Source organism: Corapipo altera, unplaced genomic scaffold (genome assembly GCF_003945725.1).
Source record: "Corapipo altera isolate COAL_440 unplaced genomic scaffold, ASM394572v1 56, whole genome shotgun sequence".
In the NCBI taxonomy this organism is placed as follows: Eukaryota; Metazoa; Chordata; class Aves; order Passeriformes; family Pipridae; genus Corapipo; species Corapipo altera.
In genome coordinates, this window is record NW_020884896.1 from 8,811,494 (window position 1) to 8,835,215 (window position 23,722).

At 43.9% G+C, this 23,722-nt stretch overlaps 1 protein-coding gene across 4 annotated transcripts in view; it reads right to left on the bottom strand.

The window, feature by feature from the left end:
- Window positions 1-9,319: 9,319 nt before the first annotated feature.
- The window catches only part of XPNPEP1 (X-prolyl aminopeptidase 1), a 31,207-nt gene continuing 16,804 nt past the window's right edge, over window positions 9,320-23,722 (bottom strand). For 3 of the 4 annotated variants that reach the window (XM_027648111.1, XM_027648110.1, XM_027648112.1), the window contains exons 10-21: window positions 22,956-23,166; window positions 20,215-20,304; window positions 18,861-18,911; window positions 17,659-17,717; window positions 16,907-16,984; window positions 16,322-16,393; window positions 14,646-14,706; window positions 13,751-13,820; window positions 12,393-12,566; window positions 11,462-11,538; window positions 10,676-10,774; window positions 9,320-9,886 (exon numbers count right to left, since the gene is read on the bottom strand). In XM_027648111.1, the coding sequence (XP_027503912.1) occupies window positions 9,758-9,886; window positions 10,676-10,774; window positions 11,462-11,538; window positions 12,393-12,566; window positions 13,751-13,820; window positions 14,646-14,706; window positions 16,322-16,393; window positions 16,907-16,984; window positions 17,659-17,717; window positions 18,861-18,911; window positions 20,215-20,304; window positions 22,956-23,166 (1,171 nt within the window). In that variant the 3' untranslated portion in view covers window positions 9,320-9,757. The remainder of the gene's footprint in view (window positions 9,887-10,675; window positions 10,775-11,461; window positions 11,539-12,392; window positions 12,567-13,750; window positions 13,821-14,645; window positions 14,707-16,321; window positions 16,394-16,906; window positions 16,985-17,658; window positions 17,718-18,860; window positions 18,912-20,214; window positions 20,305-22,955; window positions 23,167-23,722) is intronic. The other variant, XM_027648114.1, reaches the window with a different exon arrangement.

Consider the following 23,722-nt stretch of genomic DNA (forward strand, 5'->3'; position numbering starts at 1 on the left):
CTGCTGGTTTTCTCATCTCAATAAATGTACTGAATGCAAAACAGTGTCATCCTATTTCTAGCTGTACAGCAGATTAAAACTAAATTTGCTGATGTTTCAAAGCTGGCAAAACCACGCATCTGCGGCACAATTTGTAATGCTGGTAGACTGTTATTAATGGTGGGATGGCTTGTATTAAAAATTCTATGTTTATGAAATGGACTTTCAAATGCTTGGGCGTAGCAGCATAAAGCTCACTTGCTTTGTTCTTTAAAGGTAATGAGAAGCTGGTCTACTGCAGGGTCATTACCAGGTTAGTTGTGACTCTGGTGCCTATCTGGTGCCATTGCATGTCTCCCCTTGATTCACAGCTGGAACTTTTCTGGATTTTTACAGTTCTTCCACCCTATATTTGGAACACTTTTCTCCTGCTGTGTCCCTGATACTTCAGCCTACGAAGACTGAGCTGTGATTGAGTGATATTCCTCTGTACACAGAAAACTGGATAAATGGAGCTAGAACATCTTCTAGACAGGCTGTACTATTATAAGTACTTCTCTTGCAGAAAACTCTCCTACTTCTTCCAGAGCTTTCCCATTTATCCAGGTCTTGCACAACAGCTTGTGTTCACACATGTTGTAAGATTAACTTCATATCTTCAGGTTCAAGAAAAAGTGGGTGTCCCAACTGTTCTTAAGATGTCTGGCATGGCTCAGGAGGAAGAATACAGGCAGAGGATGATGGGTGATCCCTGCCCTGGAGCCCATCTTTCATCCCAGAGTAGGAGTGGCAGGACATAGCAGGCTACCTTGATAGGACTGACGGTGCTCCTGGATGAGGCTGTTTCCTGGGGACCACCCACATTTTGACAGAGCCAACACCCCTTGCTAGAGTGTTGGATTCACATTACCTCCACCTTTTGTTCAATTAGCTGAATGGGCGCTGTGCCATCAACCCTGAGACAGCAGCAGAGAGCACAGGGTGCTCAGGTGATAATTAAAGCAAGATCCGTGCAGTTTTACAGCTATGCCTGCTGGCATTCAAGGTTTATTTTTACTGAGAGCTTATAGCAAAAAGAAACATTAATTTATGGTTGTAAGCTTTTACTGCCACTTAACATTCCCACTCTCCACCCCTGTCTCAGGGCCCACGGTGCCCCCTATTTAATGTTTGCACCTCCCTGGTGCTCAGCTGGGGTTGCTTGCAGAATCCAGAGCTGACAAGAAATTATAGCCTGTGCTGCAGGAGCAAGAGGCAGCATGCAAAAAGAGCTGTCTCTATCGATATTTCACAATGAAAAATTGAGTCCCACTGAGCCTCCTTGTAGCCATGCTGAGCCTTTAATATAAAACAGGTTTGCAGCTTTTGGTGGAAGACCCTGTGAGGAAGGGTGAGGCAGCTGGGTATCTCTCCATCAGGCTGCTCACACTATCACAAGCTTTCATGGGAGCTTTTCGTAGGAGATGTTACATTGCAGCCTGGCTTCATAAGGGCTGATTATCCCAAAACAGCTACAGTCTTGCCTGTTGCCTCCTGCCCAGGAAGAGGTTTGTGTTGGTGCCTGTTGTGGGGCAAACATATGATGTTCACCTTATGTTGTTATGGAAACACCCAACTTTGCTCCTGTGGTAATAACAACAAGCATCTTTAAACAGTGTACTTGTAAAGAGGAGCTGTTTTTAAAGCCCAGGCACCTGGCTCCTGTCACCTCCATCCTGGAACAAAAGCAAGGCAAACTGCACAAGACATCTCCATCCCATCCCCTGCGCTGCGAGGTGTGGAGGTACAGGTACCCACAGCCTTCAGCAAAGGAAGTGCAGAACCATCAATGCCCAGGGTTATTTGCTTTGCCAAGCAGAAACATTTGGCTTTATTCCCCTGTGGGAAACCCAAAGACAGTAACAGCACCTGATGCCTCTGCCTTGGGGGCTGAGCTCTTTTAAACTGCCTTGCCATAATCTGGACAAGAGGTTAGACAAAACACCTGTTACCATAGGTCAGCTGTGGGCAGCTGGGGCAGGATGCAGTTTGCTCACTGTGCTGGCACATGGTGCTCTCTGCCCACAGGTGCCATAGCAGGTCTGAGCATCAGCAATGATGCCTAAACAGCTGCTGGCTACAAGCACAGTCCATCAAGCTGCTCACCTGGATCAGCATTTCTCACCCAGCTGTGTTCAAAACCAGATCGGTTCAGAGCTGCCCAGTGCCACTGGTCTGAAATTGAAACATTTTTTAAATCTGAATAATTTAGAACTTTGTAAATGGTGTGAGCCTTTCAGAAGTGGTACCTCAGAATTGTGCCCAGAGGGGGTCAGTGAAGGTCTACAGTGGGAAGCATTGCCTGAAACCAAGGAGAGGTTTGTGCTTCACTCCAGAGTCTTGTCACTTGAAGACAAGGTTTATTTATTCCACCTAGCTATAAACATGTGCCTGGGATGGCTGAGAAAGAAGCCTCGTCTGCTTGTCAAGCCAACAGAGAAGTCCAGAACCCCAAAAGGACACTTCAACTCACGTGTTTGCTACATCATTTCTGGGGTTACCTATGTCTCCACTGACTGCAGAAAGCAAACTCAAGGTGTTAGCCCTGTTTGATAGGATGAACACACACTTGGATGCATTTCAGCTGCTACGCCTGTTTCTCGGAAATAGTGCAATCACTGCAGCAGTTTTTCAGCAAAATGTTTGACTTCAAGGGGTATTTTATGCTTTTGTGTTTCTTATCTGAAAAGTTCAAGTTCTTCAAAATTCAGCCCGCACAGGAGATTAAGTCCAGGTTTCATCAGGTTTATGTCAAAAATATTTCAAAGTTTCAAAAACTGCCAGAGTGCCTGGTTCCAACAAGTTCTAAATAGAAAACTTCTAGCTCTTTTTTTTTGGTTTACTTTAAAAATTAATCCAATTTTTTATGTTTAATTAGAATAGCCAATATTCACTAAACTTCTTCTATAACACCAAAAATTAAAATGTTCAGTGGATGTGACTCTTTTAGCTCAATAATTTTTCCATGTTTTTGGTACGTGAAACTTTTCACAGTCTTATGATCTCACCCCAGAACAGAATAACCCCACAAAATATTTTGAAAAGACAGGGGGAAAAAAAATTTTATGTTTTTCCCTTGTTTTGACCAACTCTGAAATTGCAGTGACTGCTGAGGTGTTGAGTTCCCAGTGGCATTCAGGTTCCTGAAGGAAGAAAGGGAATGCTAATTTCATGGTTGGCTTTACTTAATTAAATAAAAAGAATATTTGGACAAATAAAGCAGAATTCTTCCCAGACCCTTCCCTGATCAAGCTGCACTCAAAAACATGTTATCTGGTTATGCTCATTTGAGCAAACTGATTGTCAGGCTTTGTGATCCAGCAGGAAGATGGGCTGTTAACAAGTCAGGTGTTTACAATGCAGATGTCAACAATTTAGAGCATTTAGTCACAGTGTACTTCGATTTGTCCACAGCTCAGATGAACGAGCTGCCTGTGCCAAGGGTGGTGGACGTGTATGGAACTGGTCTGGGTCTATCCAATATCATCAAATATCTCCTCATTCTTGTATTAAAAAAGCAATAATGGACCCAATCTCTAGCCAAGCAGTGCTGGATTAGCCCATCTCCAGCCAAGGCTGGATCCTGTATATCTGCTGAGGCTCAGTTCTGTATGGTCTTAAAGAAGCCCGGGGTGGGGATGGGGAAGATTTGCTCTTTCTGAATAATGGCATATATTTTGCTTGCAAAAGGCCTCTTAGACATGAAATTTCACAAATATTACAAAAAGGTCTTTTCTGAGTGCCCAGAGACAGTGCACAAGCTAATTCTGTAGCACTGAGATGATAAAAGCAACCCTGAAGGAATGAATAATTGAAGCCCAGACCTAAATATTAATAGAATACAAGGAGAAGAGGACATTTTCCTCAACTTTGCACTTACCGAGCTGCCTGCTTGGATTTGAAGCAGAGATATTCTCACAACCACTACAAGCTCCTTAAATCCCTTCCTAGAAGACTGTGGTGCTTCAAACTAAGGCTACTTTTGCCTGAAATCCCCCAGCTTATTTTGTATTAAAACCTCAAGAGGAATGTGGTGGTGTTTATTGAAAAATGTGCTCCAAATGCAAGTGGAAGGAAAAGTCACTCTCTGAGTCCCCAGTCATGGCAGAGGGGAGAGCAGCATTTGTGCAGGAGAGAGGACACACAGGGGGACAGGGTGCAGCGGGTGGGAATTTGCTCCAGTTCTGGAGATACCCAGCCAGGGATGCTTGACATGATTCTGGGGTGATGAGGCGATATCAAAGGCACACAGCAGAACCCCCTGCAGTTGGTTAATGTTCCGTTTTGGGAGATGTTTCCAATATGCTGGCTCCAGACTGTTTTTTAAGCAAGATCAGTCCTATGCAGCTTTGTGCAGGGAAGTCACAGGCTCTGATTGCTGCAAGAAAGGGCTCATAGCCAAGCACATGCACAAGAGGCCATCCAAAAAACGCTGCCCCAACACCAGAAGCCAGAGCAAGCAATTGGCGGGTACATGAATAATGGGTGGAATTGGATTTGTTTTTTAATTCAAATGCCATCTGAGCATGGAGATTGCTTTGCAGACAGTGCATCCTGGGAGCAGGGCAACACTGTGCTCCAGGAGCCCATGCTTCCAGAAGCATGGCAGTGGGCATCCCCGACAAACCAACTTCCCTGCAACCTTCACCAGCCCTCAGGCCAGTAAAATATAAGAAATTTAAATGAAATAATTGAATTGAATGAATGAATTGAATTCTCTCTGTTGATATGTCTTAGGCTGCTGTCTGCTGGCACTAAAACAGCCTTAAGATCTTAGGCATCAGAGCAGCCATGTTCTCCGACCACCTTGCACAAGGCCCATTTGGAGGGGAACCTCCCATCCCTACAGCTTATGATGGAGCAGGGGGAAACTGCTGAAAGGTGGTGTGACATGGTGGTGGGACAGCCAGAGAACAGGCAGGATAATGTGGCACATCCCTTCCAAAAAACCACTGTGAGCTCACACCACTTGTCCAGGTTGTATGTGCCAAACCAATGCACCCTTACTGTCAGCGTGGAGCTGCCCTGAGGCCTCCAGCCCCCTCCTCCTCCTGCAGCAACACAGAGGAACTGTAAGAAACAGGAGGGGTTTTATGGGGTCAGACAACATTACAGCCCTGTTTCTTTCTCATGTTAATCTTCATCAGACAGACATCGCTCCACTGCCTTGCGGAAGCAAACACATCTGTGGGCATCTGCCACATCCCAAATTTAGAAGAATTTTTAACAAGCTGGAAGTAGCAAAATAAACAACACTTGATCTGCAAGCTCCTCATTCTTGACAGCGTCCCCAGAGGTGGTGGAAAGCTGAGGAGATAGCTCCTTGCTTTAATTGGTACATTAAAATTCTTCCAGGCCACTACACAACAGTTAATAGGCAACTTAATTAAGCACTAACACAGTTCATATTTCTACCCTCCAGAGGCTCTTGTTTCATTTTTTTTCTTATTACATCCTAAGCCATGGGGAGTTTTATCCTAATCATGTAAAACAAGCTAAGGGCAGTGACACCATGCAAGTTATTTAACTCCTGATCTCCAGATACTATTGCCAGATGTCCAGGCCTGCAGTTTCCTCTCCAAAAAGAAGACACAGAATTCCAAGAACAAGGTGTGAATTGCTACAAGTTCAACAAAAATAAATGTCAATAATCCTTAGCACCAGCAGCCAAATCACCCCCACTGAGTGCAAGAAGATGGCGCTGAGAAAAGACAGGTCCTCTCCAGGCATCCAGACCGCAAGCAGATGTTTTTGACAGTTGCCTGAATGACCAAGGAACCTCATTCAGCGTACCATGAGCATCTTCCAAAATGCTCACACTACCCAGAGGAGACCCCTCAGGAAGGGAAGTGGCAAAGGAAAAAGGATGGTATCTCTCGATCCCCAGGAGAGCTTTAATATTTGACTGCTCTAACCATCTGGCTCTCACTGTCACTGTCTGCTGAAGGAAACACAGGAATAAGCACCAGTGCCCCATGGCACACCCCAGCCCTTTGTCATTGCTGGGAATCTAAAGCACTGTGTGCAGCCTGAACATCAGGCTGGTTTGATGGGTTTGCTGAGGAGACCCTCAGTGATGGTGTTCTCAGAAGTTTTCTTTTTCTTTCTAAGGCTGGGCTGGGTTAAATCAAAACTTACTCTGAAAGCTTCACTGAAACAATGGTGGGGGTTTCATTATAGGTGAGTTATGAGCCATCTAAATTAAAAAACAACTGAATTTTACTGCTACGAGGCACACCTAAGGTAATACCCACAGACTGAGGAAGGAGGGGTGACTGTGGAGAAGCCTAGCAGTCACCTGGTTTATGGAGGGAAGGAGCATTTGTTGCTGGTGATAAATGAATATGAATCCTTCTGCTCAAGGAGAAATTATCTATTTGCATCAAAAGCCTTGTACACCAACAGGCACATTGCCAATGCATGCATCATGATTTGTGATGGAATGGTAAAGCTGATGTGGCTTTTCCTTCACTGCAAAATAGAGTCTCTCTCCTGCTGTAACATTTTTATTCCAAGGGAAATAGAGAATTCCAGAGCCTCTAAACACAGTTACAGTGTAGTTGGAGATTTCTATCACAAACATTTATAAACAGCTGGGAAGGTGACAGAGAGGGAAGTGCTCTGGTGATGTAAATCAGGGTGTCCACATGGACCTTGAGTATGGTTTGCATCTGCTGAAACCCTGTCCCATGGGTAGAAACAGACTCAGATGGTGGTGGCAGTGGTGGTGAGGTACAATTATCCACCAAGTTCCTGGGTTGGTGAAGGGATAGGACTGGACAGGCTTACCCCACAAGCTCCCCTGTAGGAGGCTGCCTAAGGAGCAGAAATTGTGCTTTGCAGCATGATCTAAAGCTATGAGATGCCCACTAGATTAAAAGTACTGCAAAACAGAATAGTTAGAAAATTAAGTATGCTGTTATTAAAAATGCCCTTCCCTCTTTCCTTCCTTCCTTTCCTTCCTTCCTTCCTCCCTTCCTTCCTTCCTTCCTTCCTTCCCTCCTTCCTTCCCACAACAACAAAAGCCTCTATGGATTTTTTTTTTAATCAAATAAAATTACTATCTTCACTTCAACAGTATAATTTTGTGGTTATTTCTGGGAATGGTTCAAATAAAAATAAAATTCAAACTTGGCACAAACTTGGTTTCCATCAATCTTTTCCTTGCTCCTCTTTTCCTTAACTTTTTCCTTCCACCAGGTGAGGGGAAGGGAGAGACCACCCAGGGAAAGCAGGCACTGATGGAATAAATCAAAACCTAGAAGAAGGGAAAAAAAGAGATTTTAGTTTCCACCAGAAACCTGAAACTCAAGACAGGAAAGGATATCAAATGCAGTTGTGTTTTCAAGGAGTGAATAGGGAGAGAGAAACACCTTAGATAGGAATGTGTGTCAGCCAACCCTGCCCTGCAAAACACCCTCTCATCTCCCTCTGCTGAGGTGCCAAATCTGAGCAAGGGGTAAAGATCTCCAATCTGTGACCAAACAGTGGGGTCACATTCCCTGCACCAGAAGCCCACAGGGTTGAGGTGGCACAGAGGGATGAGCTGGGGACTGAATGGGGGGGAGGTATCTACTCAGGCTCTTAGGGCAGGTGCCCAGAGTGGAAGACAAGTCTGGATTGCCCCATCTCTGGCCCTGTGCATTGGAGGAAATTTCGGGATGGCAATGAGCCATGAATTTCTGGGATGTGTGAGGGAATGGTCCCAGGTTGGTGTCTGACTGTAAAGAGGGAATTGAGGGCCATTCAAACCCAGCAAATTGCTTTTGGTGTTGTGTCCCCCCTTCCCACTTAAGTGTCTACACCAGCCATGGTGGTTTTGGGCCATGAGGACAAAAGTTTCTCCTTTTAGTAGAAATCCTCCTCTTCCACCTTCCTGTGGGAAACACCTGCCCTTAAGTTTAAGGAGAGACCTACCCAGGTTGGCTCTTTGCCAGGACACCTGGGATGGCATTCTCAGGATCATCTGGGGTAGCATATGGTGCAGTTCCCCCCACAGGTCTGCACCGACCAGCAGAGTCTTCTGCTTGAGCTCCCACCACCGCCCTGGAGAGCAGCTGCCTTCCTTCCAGCCTCTGAGGGTACCCACGCAGCCAGGAGAGGCTGCAGCGTTTGGCTGACAACTCTCTGACCGTTCAGCCTCAAGGCACACACATCCATTTTGCTGGGAAAGACACACTTTGTCACAGTACAACCTGTTTAGAGATCCCTCAGTTTTCCTTTGATCCTGTGGCACAGCCAGAACCCACAGAGGCAACAGGCAGTTTTTGTAGAAACATCTTCCCCTGTCTGTTTTAATTGATAGCACATACTCGTGAGACACTTTGGACTGGTTGATGTGTGAGCAGGGTTTCCATAGGCACAGCTGAGCTGAAAGCTAATGCTTCCAGCTGGTGGGAAACCACTTGAATATTCAAATACCTGTACCCAGCTTCAGAGGCTAGGGTGTGAAAATGAACTTTTAAAGCACTTATTGCACTTTTATTTTATCACTTCCTTGGATAATACAGCTAGGAAGCCAGGAACTTTTGTTTTGTTTTTCAGTACTTTTCTGTTTGGCTACATGATCCTGCTTTCAGCTTCCAGAACTCAAGGGAAATACTAATTTCATGCCGTTTAGCAGAGATTAGTATTTCCTCAGAAATTCCTGGGGGAAGAGGGGAAGAAAATTATGTACAGAAACATTTCTATTTGCACAGAAAATTTCTTTGAAATATCAGGAATTGAGTTGCTGCGTGAGTTGGGTTTTTTACATCTAATATTGAACTTGAGTTTTGAGGTGTAAATGTTAAGAATGACTTCAGAAAGCATTCAGCTTGCATCACCTCGCTTAACCACCAGGTGTCCCTGCGCACTACACGGCACCGGCCGGGCTGACTGAACCCAAGTCGCAGTTCTTCCTTTGTCCATTGTATGCATATTTATTTATTTTAACTAATAATTTCTTTGTGTCCAGGAAGAGCTGCAATTCCATGATACTGCCCATGCATCCTGCCCTGCCACGGGCTATACAAGCACTCAGTAAGCCATAACAATAGACAGAAGCACTGGCCTGGGTGCTCTGTGCACACAAACCTCTGCCGAGTGTCTCCACATTCTTCCAGGACCTGTCACAGAGCAGAACTGACTGCTCCTGCTAGGCCTCTCCATAACACCTGCCCAGAGCCTGGCACATGGCAGTCCTATACATATATTTCTTCCCTGTCTGAGCTGGATGCACAGGTAAGGGTGGAATGATCGGGTTCTTGCCCTTCTTCAGGCTGTCAAACCCAACACGTGACTGACTGCAAGAGAAGGCAGATGGAGCAAATAGCGGGTTGGAATCTTTTATTCAGTAATCAGTCCTGCTGTGTGTGTAACATCTTAGCAACTGGAACCCAAGTATGCAAAAATACCGAGTTTTCACAGTGAAAAACCAGACAGTATAAAATATTCCAGTATTGCCTCTTAGAACCATTATTGAAATAAGACCCCTGTTTCAAAGGCAATGTGCTCATTTATTTTGTTTGCTTTCTATGCTCAAACTCTTCCCGCCAAAAAAATTTTTCAGACAGTAACCCTCCTTACCCCCACACTACCCACACATGTTGCAGGGTGAGAAACACTACATGAAATCCCTTCCTGATTTCCAAAGGTTAATTGAAGAACATCCTCCCAGCGGTGCCAAGGTCCAAGAAGATGTAGATTATTGGGACACCGAGCGGTCCTGGTGTTCTGCACACCGCAGACAACTGTGGTGCTACTGGACTCTGATGAGAGGCTCCGTCTCCCGGATGAGCCACCGAAGAGCTTCGTGCCGGCCTTGCCTCTCCAGTTCTGCTCCAACTACTTCCCTGCATTTCTGATGGTAGTCATTCACCCAGTTACACTAGAGAAAGGGAGGGGTACAACACTCAGAAGATTTCACGTCCTTACAAGTTATGCGCAGCCAACGGCATTTGTAGGCCCCTGTGCTCTTGGGGCCTGAGCTGTTAGGCTGGGATGGAATCCTGTCCCAAAGAGACAGACGTCTATTATACGGAAGTGACTTGCAAATTTGACAAGGGTAGGAACTGAAGCAATTTGTCCTCGGTTTTCAGAGGAGCCAAGGTTCAGTTCAGCTGACAAGTAAAAGTCTCTGCAAATCACTGCCTCCAGCAAGTCCAAATAGCTACCTCGGCACAGTTTAATAAGCTTTGCAAAATTGTAAATGGACAATGCACTCCTGAGGGACAAACTGCCCTATTGATCTGAACAGGTAATCCTAGGGCAGATCTTGGTACCCTTCACAGCCCCCTTCAGCAAATGGAAATGCAAACAGGGTTATAATTATGAAAAGGCGATGTGTCAAGGCAACATAAAGAGTATGGTAGAAAACCAGGATGAAACAAGAAGGTAGTGACAGACCTAAACAGAAAGTTTAGAGTATGAAGCTATTCAGGAAATAAATGCTGCAGAGCAGGTATCACAGAAGTTTGCTCAGAGTTCACAGGTACTGAACTGGGGTGTGGCTGAATGAGACTGGTCACAAGCAGATACAGACAACATGATGGGACAGTCATCACATAGTCCCTGGGGACACAGCATGATAGTCCGAGAGAAGCAAATTAAGGCAGTGGCCCTTGTAGAACAAGGTGGTTCCAGTGAAAAGGTGGCAATGCAAACCTGTTTTACTCACCTCTTTTTGAGTCAGCAAATTAACATCAATCATTTTCGTCTGTATTGGAACCAGGGTTAAGGGTTCAAAAGTCAGGCTCCCTCTGTTTTTGAAATTGTACTGCAGCAGAAAGACAAAGGGATTGTACAGTTTTAGAAACAGCTCCAGCCAGATCACACTTGCTCCTTGGTTTGTGTCATCACTACAGAACCACCCAGGAAACATTCAGATGAGAGAGTAGCAACTTACAGTAGCATTTTTCTTCCAGCTCAAACAAAGAATCTTGATATAAATCTTAGTTATTTCTTTCAGTGGTCCCTTTCTAAGGGCCATGTGCAAGGTCACAGCTGTACAGGACTTTAGCTTGATGATTATATGATCATTTTCAGTTTGGCATTTCTAAAAGCATAACCCAGCCAGGTGGGCAACTATAGTGTCAAAATCTGTCTGTACTTTTGTTTCAAATGCCACTGAAGACTCCCTACCAGAGAGGAAAATCCCACCTTAAGAACATCAACCAACCCTACAGCAATGACTCCAATGGGCTGATCTTTCATATCCAGATATTAAAACAACTCACACACACACATTTCAACGTATGGAAACTCTGCAGAATTATAACTGTCTTCTGTGTCCCCAGTAGCAAGGGAGACTTAAAATCAGTGTTCACCAATGTGGAGTTTTGGAGACCAGGAATCTTGAGTAGGATTCAACTGTCTGCAGCATGGTCCCACTTCAAGTTCCAGTACTTTAAGTTTTACAACCAGCAAGTTGTGGAGAGAGGTGCATCTTGAGTAGGTCATTCACCTTGGTTTCAGCAGGGATCACAAGGACAACATTTTCTATTCTGATCCCAAAGGACCCATCTTCATAATACCCAGGCTCTGCAGAAACAGACAGTAATTAACTAAGCCACATGGCTGCACTGTACAAGTACTTATTCCCTATGGCCAAACTTCCCCTCTATGGCTTCAGTCCACTGAAGTCACTAAGCAATCTTGACATCAAGAAACCACAGAGGCAAACAAATTTCTGACTCTACTTTGCCTGCACGGAAGCCCCGAGCAAGGTGACAGCAGAAGTTCTCAAAGAGAGAAGAAACAAGACAGACAGCCCTCGAGCTTCAGAGAGTCTCCTTGCAAGTCAAGAGAGAGCACAGAATACATGTGTTCCAAATACCAGAAACTCTGAAAATGCTGATGTCTTTATGAGAGGCAGGTGGGTAAATAACCCCTTCTGCAAAACACTTCTTATAGATAGTGTTCCCCTGACTCCCTGAGAGGCCTTTGCACCTCTGAAGGAAGGTAGATCTCTGAGCGGGCTGTTAATTTACTACTGGAAGAATAAGGCATGTAAAGATTTAACAGCTGTCTCAAATAGCCCATAGCAAAGACAGGATTAGCTCCTGAAAGCTTGGTGTCCACCTTGTACCACAGCCAGTTCTTCCACAGCATGCCAGAGCCAGGCTGGTCAGGAGCACAGGTCTCCTGAGGTTTGCACTGTACAGAGCAGGAAGGAGAACTGCAGCACCTGACTGTAAAGGTGCTTCATGAAAGGTGAAAGAGCTAAAAGGAAGCTTTTTACCTAGAGAGCTTAAATGACAATTAAAATAACAAGAAGGCAGGACCAGAACTTTTGATCTGACCTTTCCCTTACACCACTATCAAATTTATTCCCTCTGCATCTTAACAAAGTTGGTCCCCCCCCAAGTAACCAGAGAGTCACCAGTGCTAAATACCATCAGACACGATCATGCCAGCCTCCAAGGGCTCATCTGCAAAGGTTTTGTAGCTGATGCCACAAGGACCCTCATGTACATTTAGGAAAGAGCCAACTCCATGTCCTGTCCCATGCAGGTAATCCAAACCACAATCCCACAAGGCAGAGCGGGCAAAGGAATCTAGAAGGTGACCTGTAGACAGACAGAGAGAGAGAATTTAATCGAGTGAGGCTCCCTCAAAGAGGCTGATAATCACACTGAAGGCTCAAATCTGGAAAACATGCAAAAAAACAAACAAACAAACAAACAAAAACAAACAAAAAAACCTACAACCACCTCCTCAAAGAGCCTCGCAACCAACCAAAGAAATTTAAGTCGTTGAATGGTTAGAAGTTATACGGTGGGTTTGGCAAGTCTGACATTCAAGCCCTTTCTCAGCTAAAGAGCCTTGCTCTCTCCTGTTACAGAGGTTTTCAGAAGATAGTCTGTAACAAAAACATTGCTGCTTGCTCCACTGGTGTTTTCAGGAAAGAATCTAGTGGTTAAGTGTCCCACAGACAACTCAGTACCTTTCTTAAAGGGAGCTGCACTAATTAAACTCAAAGTAGGAGACCTGCCAATTGTATTTGGTGAACTAATCAGCCCAACTTATTGCCTGATGGCCAACCATTTCAGACTGCTTTGGCCAGAGGGGACAGAATTTATGTTACCTGCATGTGAACACCAAGCCCATATACCAAGTTCAGCCACCCTTCAGTTTCAGTTTGGGTTTCTCGTACCCCTATGCAGCTGCTTTTATAACTTGCCTACCCAAGAATGCAAACTGAAGAAAACTCTAAAATGAAGTGGTTTTGTACAAGGTGTGACCAGGTAGAAAATAGTTCTGCAACAAATTCACCAGAGGTGAATGTATGTCACAGCTACTCCTGCACAAAATCAAAACAGCTCCTTTGAGTGTCATTTTGCCACTGATACAAGAGATTTCACAGTAACTGGAAGAGAATTAGACAGTCCTTTTGAAGCTGGAAAGTGACTTTGCTTTGACAGGGCCATTAGTAAAGAATAAGGACAACCTCCAAGCACAGAAAGGCCACAGATGGGCTAGAGTGCCACTGACTGATCAAAGTCACTATCACCCTAGAACCAGAGCACTTCAAACACCCTTCAGACTTTCCCCCTCAGACTTTCCAGCACTGATTGATGATGAGAGAGAAGGCGTCAGTAATCTAGAATCCAAACTATTGTGATGGAAATAGAGAGTTACATCAACATTTGCCTAAAACATAATGTTGTCAATCATAATGTTGTTCTCAGACAACTTAATGGTTCTTCAGAGGTCACTGCTGTGGTCAAAACACTCCAACTCACCAACCCACCTTTGGTTCCATTTGGGAAGATGGCTGCACTCACAGCTATATGTCCCTTCAGGACATAGGTGAAGCATTCCTGTCAAAGAAATGCGTGCCATAAGTAAACAGGGAAAGCAAAAACTTTGTATTCCCCAGGAATGGAAAGAAAGACTGCATCTTGTAGCAAATTGTGGAGGATCCGGAAAAACTTGCTCATGCTCTCCTGTGGCTGGTAATGCCAAAGCAAACCACGAGCAGAAAGTTTAAATTACTCTGAAGATTCTTCTCCGGTAATTATGGAAGTGCGTCATAAACTCAGGTAGCAGGTTTAGCAGCAGGATTCACCTGACCTACATGCTTGATTTTCTTTATGACTGTACTTTTACTTCCTGAGCATACCCTACAGCATATTTTTGTCACTAAGTGAACTATAATGATGAAATTAGTTTTAATTAAAGAAGCAATTTAAAATAAACAAAATTACATTGCTGAATTTCCAACACAGACCTTCTTGGGGAAGTCTGAGACTGATTTTTTATATGGTACACACCAACTGGAGCTTTGCATAAGATACTGAGCTTTGCACTAAATTACATCCCCCTAACTCCCATGTTGGACAAGCCAGTAATGTTCATCCTCAGCCTGCTGATTTTATAATTTCTTAGATGAGCCATGTCATTTTGCAGATGAGAATTGTGCATTTTAAGATAGAAAAGTATCAATCCTCTAAATCGCTTTTATATTTTGAAAGTCCAAAGTCTGACAGTTTCCTTTTCAGTCTTTATCCAAATGCTGTCACATACTAGTAAATAAATGATACTTGATAAAGCACTTTGACTATATAGCAAGAGGGCACATTACTAATTTAAGTATCTCTAATAACGAGGGTCAGATCACAAAGCACACTGAGATGCCAACTTACCTTTTCGTAGGCTGATGGTGTGCCAAAATGCATTGTCCTGGTCACATCTGTTGTACCATCTCTTCAGAGGCAAACAAAGATGCAGAAAGCAAAGGGATGTGGGAAAAAGAAAGATCAAAGTGAGAATACACAGAAAATCCAGTCACACTGCAGCAAACCAACCAAGCTCATAAAGTCATCTGCTCTGTGCTACACAAGCCTGATGATGTAACAGTTCTTAATCTCAAAAATTCCTGAACACAATGCCCTAGATGCGGCAATAATGATTTACAGTTCAAACTGTTATCTTTCAACCATAAGCATCCCAAAGCTTCTTGCAAATTAGGATCTAAACTGCTCATAAAAATGATGCTAATTTGAGGTTCAGCAACTGGTACCTGTCCATTGAGAACAGGTCAAATTTAGCCTATTTGTACGGAAGATGATTCATCAACTGCTTAAAAATACATACTTACGCACAAATGACGGCTACCCTCTCAGGAAAGGGAAGTGTAAGAGGGTATAAAATCCCTTTCATCCTTAGGATGTCTTGTGCTAAGATTTCTACAAGCTATCCTGCATTTGGATAGGGGTTAGTCTGAGATGTCAGAAACTGGCTCAAAGTTCCTTCTACAAGCAGCATTTTGAGCCTGCTGTCAAAAACACAATGGCTCTTGAAATAACGAGTTCTCTTTGAGACGCTCACTCCTGTCCCTGGGCTCTTCCCCAGCACACACAAGCCATGGTCACAAAGAGCTCACGGTTTAACTTCTCAGCAGGAACAAGCAAAGCATCCCTGTCACAATGCTGTGGTAAGTGCCATTGACGTCCAGATTATATTGTATTCAAAGGGCTGCTTTTCATAGTGGCACTAAGGAAATCATTAATTAGGCCATCAGAGGGGAGGAAAAAAGATCTCCTTGTAAAAATCTTATCAAAGGATGTCTGTATGGTTCTTTTTCAAAGTTCTTCCTGACTGACATAACAAAAAGGCATAGCTCTAAAGACAAAGCTCATCTCAAAGGAGAAGTCAGGCTTGTCCTGTATCTTCCTGAACAAGCCACTTCTCATCTATTTACATTGGCTAAAAACATCACTTCTCTCATTTTCTGTGGAGTCAGTTTTCTATGGAGTTCCACAGAAAAGGAACTGAGGCCACTGAATGGCACTGTCAAAACAGCACTGAGTGAATCTTCAACCATGATGCCTTCCCACAAGCAAACTTAAGATCCAAACAAACTGAGATGGGATGAGTCTCTCTGGAAAGGACAGTGCTGTCCTGCTCTTTTGCCTCACCTTGTTCTAACTTTAACATCAGTCAAATCTGCCCCCAGGGCAGATCCTGGCAGGGTAGGTGCCTCACCCAGCTGTGCAGGCTGCTGTGTAGGCAGTCCAAGGCTAAACCAGGGCAGTCAGGCCTGCTCCCTGTTATAGCAATTCTAATATGAGTGTGCCAGGTGTGCAGAGCTGCAACACACAGAAAAACACAGCAGCAGCTAAAGCACAGCTCCCATCCCAATGGGAATGGGACTCAGACGGGAACTGCACCTTGACATTTTGTCCTTTACCCCAGCAAGGCTTGTCAGCCCTCATCTGCTGTCCTGCTCAAAACTATACATTGCCTTGCTTGCCAAGGCAACTGTGATCTGACCCTGCAGGGGGTCACTGGGAGCAGAAAATCCATTCATCCCACTTACTTGTATTGTGCTCCCGAGTCCAGGAGGTAGATCTCATTCACAGACAGAGTTCTGTTGGTCTCAGGAACTGGCCTGTTCAGTTAAACACAAAGTTTTTTTGTTCCACAGTTTTAAGGTGTCCAGCCCACATCTGCAGTTCAGAAACTATATTAAGTGCAAGCTTGGATGTGTTGGCTCTGATTTTCTGTGGCAGTGATGGAAATCCCACACATGCTGAGACAGGGATCATACTGAGGGGAGTATTTGTATACTGCAAATAGCACTACAGTACAGAGAATAGCTTTGTTTCTTCCAGTAAAACCCTCAGCATCTGTTCCTGGATGTATTTCAGAACAGTTTGCACTTTATACTTGTCCTTCCCAGACTTCTAGCTCCAAAATAGCCCTTTTCTATGGCCCTGAGCAGATCAGCATCACAATACATGCATGTTGCCAGCAGGGAAAGATCCTTATTTAGTAAATCTGGAATAAAGAAAGATAGGAAGCAGCATCTCCCTGGAGTACTCTGTTGTGACTCCATGAAGAAGCGAGACACTCATTCCAGCTCTGTTTGCTGAAAGATGAAAGGAGACTGTGTTTCTCTTACTTGTAGTGAATGATGGCTCCATTTGGACCTGTGCTTGATATGGTAGCAAAACTCAATTCAACAAAGTCTTTCTGTTGACTGAAAGAAAAGATTGTGATCATTACAGCATAAGTGAGAGGAGCACACCAGGCACTTGGGGCACCTGGAGTCCCCCATCCTCAATTTCACATCACCTTGGCCATGAAAGCCGCCTGGGCCAGCACATTTAGGTAGAAGAACTGTACAATTTGAAGCCCTCTTCTCCCAACCACATGGAAACTTACTTTCCATCTCTACTCTTTCCTTAGAAATAGAAAATTCACCACCCAAACTACCCAGGGAAGAGATGTGCTGAACATATTCTACTTTGCTACTTATTTACTCAAAGGTATTTTAGAGGACCTGCTGATCTACACACGGGAGTACCTCTCAATACAGATGGTGTTCCTTCTCCATCAGAAGAGGAGGAAATCTAACTTTTACATCAATTCCTCTGTGGTAAGAAAGCAACTCTCTTGTATTTAAGTGTCCTAACCTGCAGCACTCCTCATTGTTATCTCAAAAGAAAAGCAGATAGAATCCAGTGGGCTGGGACTTGTATCTCCCAAAACACCCAATTCTTCACAACTCTTTCAAGTTTTCAAAGAAATCCTGTAGTAATGGTTTGTCCTCAGGTAAAATATACCTGCAAGTGAGATGGATTTCTAAAGAATAAAAAACAAAGGATAAAAACACCACCCAGAAAACTTCCTTAGAGTGGATTTACTTTTTACCTGCGGAATTCCTCTGCTTTGTCTGCAGCTATTATTTCTGTTACTGTTCCCTTTGGAACCTAGTGGGCAAAGACACGGGTTGAATTAGTACACCAACAAGCAAAGAAAATGCTATATGCTTAAGCACTGGGGCTTGTCTGTGCATTATGAAATCCAGTCTGGAAGGGTCCTCTTTCCAGGTTTTCTGTCCTCATTCCTCAGTAACGACAAACACAAACCTAGCAATATTGTGCAGGGCATGTGAAAAGCAGGAAGCAGAGATGGTCACAGCAGGATTGCTGAATCCTGAGTAGGGAGCAGTTAGTGCAGTACTGACTTCACTGAGATATGTACAGAGCTAACATCTCACAAGGCAACATCTCACAGACAGGTTACAGTAAGCTTGAACAGTTCTCTCCAAATAGCCCATGGTATTAGAAATTTTATGCTTTTAAATCAGAAATGGAAGCAGTTGCAGGAAAAACAAAGTATGTTAAATTTTACTTTAGGCATTTGATAAATTAAAACCTGTGACACAACTTGCCCAGGATAACAGGCAAAGGGGGCAGGAGTTAGGTTTGAAACCCCTGAGGCAGACTTCTTGAGGTACTCAGACATGTAAAAAGGCACCTTCTGGAAGTCATCAAGCTATCTCCATAAATAAAGTCAATGGACTCAGACATGCAGTAGCACAGAAGGAGTGCAGCTTAGTAAGCTGCTGTGTAACACTGGGCACCCTGCACCTTCACTGTGTACTTCTAAACCAATGAATACACAAGTAATTTGTTTTTATCCCATTTCCACTACACCTCTCCATTCATAAATGCCAAATCTGTTCATACTGCCAGACAACCCTGATTATCATGACAATAATTCCAAAGTATTCTATCAAGCTGGATATTATTTCATTACTTACACCACCAAACAAGCACAAGACACTATCAACGCTACACTAAGCCTGTTTAGGTCATTCCTCACTTATTCTAGCTTTGGTCTGTGTAAAATGAATGGGAGCATGTTTTCAAAAAAATTCATTCAGGTTTAGATAAAAGAATGATTTAAATCCACACCAAAAAGAATCACCCCAAAAAAACTCCACCAGATGAACCCCCAGCTGTTTCCCCACTTTTAGCAAAAGCACTATAAAGACTAGCAAAAATTTTATGCCAGTGAATAATTTTATACACCAATAAAACCTTCAAGTTAAAAAAATAATACAATACCTCCTTTTCCAGCCAGTTAAAGAGCTCACACAGGGCAACAGCATCTTTAATCTATGTTAAAATAAGCACAAGAAAAGGGAATTGAGGGGAAAAAAAGATTTATCGAGCCTCAGTATAAACAGGTTTTGATGCAAAACAAACCTGCAAGTTTCCAAAACACAAACTAAGAGATGATCTAAGAGGTATTTTCAGGTTTTTGCATCCTGTAATTAACACCGGAAATGTATCTGGACAGCTAAATAAACATCAATAAAGGTTTACTGCTGGGACCATGAAGAATTACCAAGTAGTCAGCAAATACTGGCTTTACCTCACTCAAGACTTTCAAGACTCTTTTGCTTCAACACACGATTTGGCATTTCAGATAGCAGAAGGTAAGCACACAACACATCTGGTGATGTGACAGGGGAACATGTCCTTTGGGCACATGGGCACCACACAGCCTCTGTCACACAGCTTCTGGTTCTCTTGCATGATGACCCCCATTTTTGTTCCTTTTTTACTACATGTTTGCAGCATGCAGGGGCAAGAAGCAGGAGGCACGTGTACAAGAGCAAGGCACAACTTTGTCCTCAGCTAGCAGGTGACAAAGTGTCTCTGCTCAGTACAACTATGTTTACTTCCTCTTAACTAACGGGGAGAAAAAAAAGCATTGAAACAGAAACTAACAGTTCCCAAGAACCTAAAAGAAAATATGGGACAAGCCCAAAATTGCCAACCCTGCGTTAACTGGCACATTTCTCCTGTTGTGAAAACTGCTGCTTAAAAATTAACAGGAAAGAAAAGTTCAGCCCCACCATGAACCTATTTCACAGGCAGCTTCTTTGCTTGAAAATATGAAGCTTCCTGGGAAATCAACCTTGTTTCCAGAATGTCACGATGATGAGACAAAAACAGAGAGCTTTGAGGACACTGGCTGCTTCTGAACATCTTGGCCTGCGTTTTGCACCATGTGTCGAAGAATGTCTCTGTGTTCTTTAGGCTCTGTTTATTCAAGTGATAACAATTTTAAGACTCCACTGACAAAGAAAACAGAACTAGCAAAGGGGAAAGAACATCCCTTTAAGGGCCCACACTCCAAACAACACTTCTCAAGTCTGCATGGTCTTCCAACAGAGCAAGGCTGTTTCCTCACACTATTGCAAATGTTGTTCTTCAAGGGAATGCAAAACAAGCAAAAAACCTGCTTCAACAGCAGTGGATGTCTGACAGAAAGCCTTTTTTATCCTGTCATCCAAATTCTTGTTTGCTTTTTATCCATAACATGAAAACTGAAAGAAAAATGTAATTTCTTTCCCTAAACATAAAGCAAACCTGTTGCCATGTGCAAGGAGACTCTCAAGGCTTCACTTACATGTGCTCTTCTCATGCCTTCTGTTTCCGACGCGTTCTTCACAGCTTTTGCAATGCAGATGGGGGTATATGGGGTGAGGTATCGGTAAGCCTGCAGCAGAAGGACAGGGATTACTTGTGGATTAGTCAGACTACATAATCCTACAGATTTAATAATGCAGCCTGGCCACAATTTGTACTTTGGCAGCCTCTCTCACCCTTCAGCGCAGTGAGATACTGGTTGCTAGTATTCAGCTAAGTGCACTGGGGAGTAAAGAGGAGAAAACGGTCCCTGACTGAAGGAAGAACAGCCACAGGGAAATCCAAAGAACTAAAGAGTCATTAAGCAGGGGGAAGATCTGGATATCCTCAGTACCATATATATATATATAAATAAATGTCTGAGCCATAGGTTTCCTGTTGGTCAGATGTACACTGAAGGCCCAGAGACAGTCAATGAGAAATCCCAGAGACTACGGTAGAACTTGGGCAGTGGAAACAAACCTAAAAGTCACCTTGACTTACCTGACTGTCAACCTCAAGTGCCAGGGAGCAAAGGGTGCCCAGCCCAGGTATCAAGCACTGGAGTTGAATCTGGCTGGCCCCACAAGGCTCTGTCTCCTCCAGCACTGAGCAATCACCACTGTTAATGATCAGCAGCTCTGACAAACACATCAAGGCCTCAAGAAAAATGGAAGGCCTTTGCAAAGTTGAGCTTTACATGCTGCCCATTCTGAAAGGAGCTTATATCAGTGGTTTGAGACAAAGCTTTCCCGTGCCTGGATGGGGTGACCCTGCATTAAGAGCTAGTAAGTGATCCCTTACCACTGCACACTTCTCCAAACATCAGCTGTCTTCAGATTAGCAGGAATGCTTGTCTGGTTCTGAGCATGTCTTCAGAAATACACCAGCTGAGGTGACTTGCCCAAGCCTCATCACACTTGGCATCAGAAGAAGGAAGAAGAACCAAGCCTTTTGCCCCACAGTTCTCTGCTCTACCCATCATATATCAGGAGGTGGGATGACCACTACAGATGCACAGCCCAAGCAACACGCTTTTTTCCTATTTTCAATGCATCAGCATACAAACAGATATCACTCAAATTCATGGAAAGGCCCGGTAGAGCCTCAGCAAAGACCAATTTCACATAAATCCTACATGCTCACAATTCCCAAAGTCTTAAAAACAGCAAGACAATTACATAATTGTCATAATGCAAAGTAAAAAAGAAATCACTATCCTGACAAAAAAGTCAGGAAAGTCTTTTTATCAAAGACAGGATAAATGGTCAGATTCTTGGATTGGCTTGCCTTTTACAGATACTGGTAGTTCCATTAATCTTCAGTGAAAAGCATATTTACATGCAGCTGTAAGCAAATCTATAAAGGGTTTGCAGATCTGTGTTTAATAATGGACTGGATTTTTGCCAGTGTCAATATTTGGCTCTGATGGAGACAGACAGTAGATGGACTTACAGCACTAATGTTCTTCAAAGCACTGAAGGCCAGTTCTCAGCTGGTGTGAAGTGGTGGAGAGCCAGAAAGGAACTATGAAAACTTTGGCTCTTTCAGTGACTCTCTAAGTGGTTTTTAATCAAGACATTTCAGTCTTCTTCTTCTGCTTTCTATTGCACAGAGCTCCCTGAGGCAGGGACTCTCCCCATTGCATACAGAGGGCATGTAGCACTGTAATGACTCAGTATCAGCCAAAATTTCCAGAGCTCACGGGGTAAATAATGTCACTCCAACTCATTACATTCCTTAATCTAGGTCAGATGGGATGCTCTACATAAATCATCTACAGCAACTAACCCAAGCTGGGAATAGACCATGGACTACACTTACAGCAAAGGGCTTTCTACGGTGAAGTTAAAAGAACAAAAATTTATCGTGAATCCTCCATAGACTCACAAAAACAATATTTATTCACAGTATCTGTTAGTTACTAGATATCACTGTAAACTGGATGGCATTCCAGAGAATGTGATCTCTAGCAAACAAGAGATGTACACAAGATGCATGGAAACCAGCTTATTTGTCCATAGTTGCTGCTGTATTCTTACCCAGGTATCTCCTTTCATGGCTACTGGAATATTAGGTGGACTGTGGGAGTCCCAGACAGACAAATTCAAGTACAAGGGTAGCAAGATATAGCATGTATGGCTGTACAGAAATTATTCTGCTGCTACAACTGTCCCTCAGCAGATGCACTCACTGCATGGACAACCAATGCCTGCAGGTTATTTGTGTCCTCACAAGGTTCCCTGCTGCAATGACTGTCACCTTGTCCCTCCTGCCTTTAGTACAAGCCTGATATCCTCAAGCTACTGAACTAAATAAGGGCAACCACCTTCAGACACTCAGATCAAGCCAAATACACCCTCCCAGAGGTCCTGCTCAACTTTCAGTTTCTTCAAGTTTCCAGTTCTTACTGCTGGTCCATGTAAGGCAGATGCTCCCACCCATGGTCAGAATGACCCGAGTTCACCCTGCTCCCTCTCTCCCTCCCCTCTCTCGCTGTACTTGTTTTTTCTTAAGCTGACAATTCTTTGGCTAAATCGGCTTAGCGAGTTAGAAGGGCAGCTCCAGTGAGAGCAACCCCAGGATTAACAACCCCTCAATACCTCAGCAGGGCTGGGTCCCTTCAGCACAAGCTCCAGCCTGCACTGTGCTTTGCAGAGGGGAAACTGTGGTCAGTTGCCCTCATTCACACCATTCCTAACCAGGATGAGCAAAGTATTTTCCCTTGCAAGAGCCACTGACCTTGGGAATGGCCTCAGTAAGAGCATAGCTGGCTTTGTCGCTGAGCCACACTTTCTCCTTGGGTGAGAGACCTGCACCAACAGCCTGCAGCTCTGACAGGATAGATCCATAGGGCATCACCTGGATTTTAAACTCAGGCTCCAGGGTGGAGTCAAGCTGTAAGTGCTCCCTCACAGCTGGGTCCATCATCCGGTCACCATCAATGAAAAGCCTGAGAAACAAATCAGATAGAACAAATAAGTGGGACCACATCTGACAGTGGCTGGAGTTAAGGAAGGAATGAGAAACCCTTCTGGCAACATTTCAGGGAGAAAGAAGTTCACGAATTATGTGCTATATTGTGTCCTATGTTGTTTTAACCACTGGCCTTCACCCAGCTTAAATCCCGCTTCAAAATTAAGATGTGCCACCCTGCTGAGAGGAAAGGAGCTGATAGCTTTTTTTTTGTATGATATATTCAAAATGGCTACATCCTACCACTGTGTTTGAAATAGGAGAGTAACAGAGGCACATAACAGCCAGTCTAATTTTTAAGGGCAACATCTGGAAATAGAAAAGCTAGTGTTGTTCTAAGTATCACTTTGTTCTCACTTACACTGAATTGAAAAGTTCAACTCAACCTTCACACAACAACCTGTATTCATCCAGCCAGGTTTCACCTTAGATGGATCTAGGTGGCAGCTTGTAGATGCCTCTAAAAGACTTTTGCTTGCTAAGGCTCAATATATGGGGCAGTCACAGGAAAGAAGCCCTCTGTCATAAGCCAG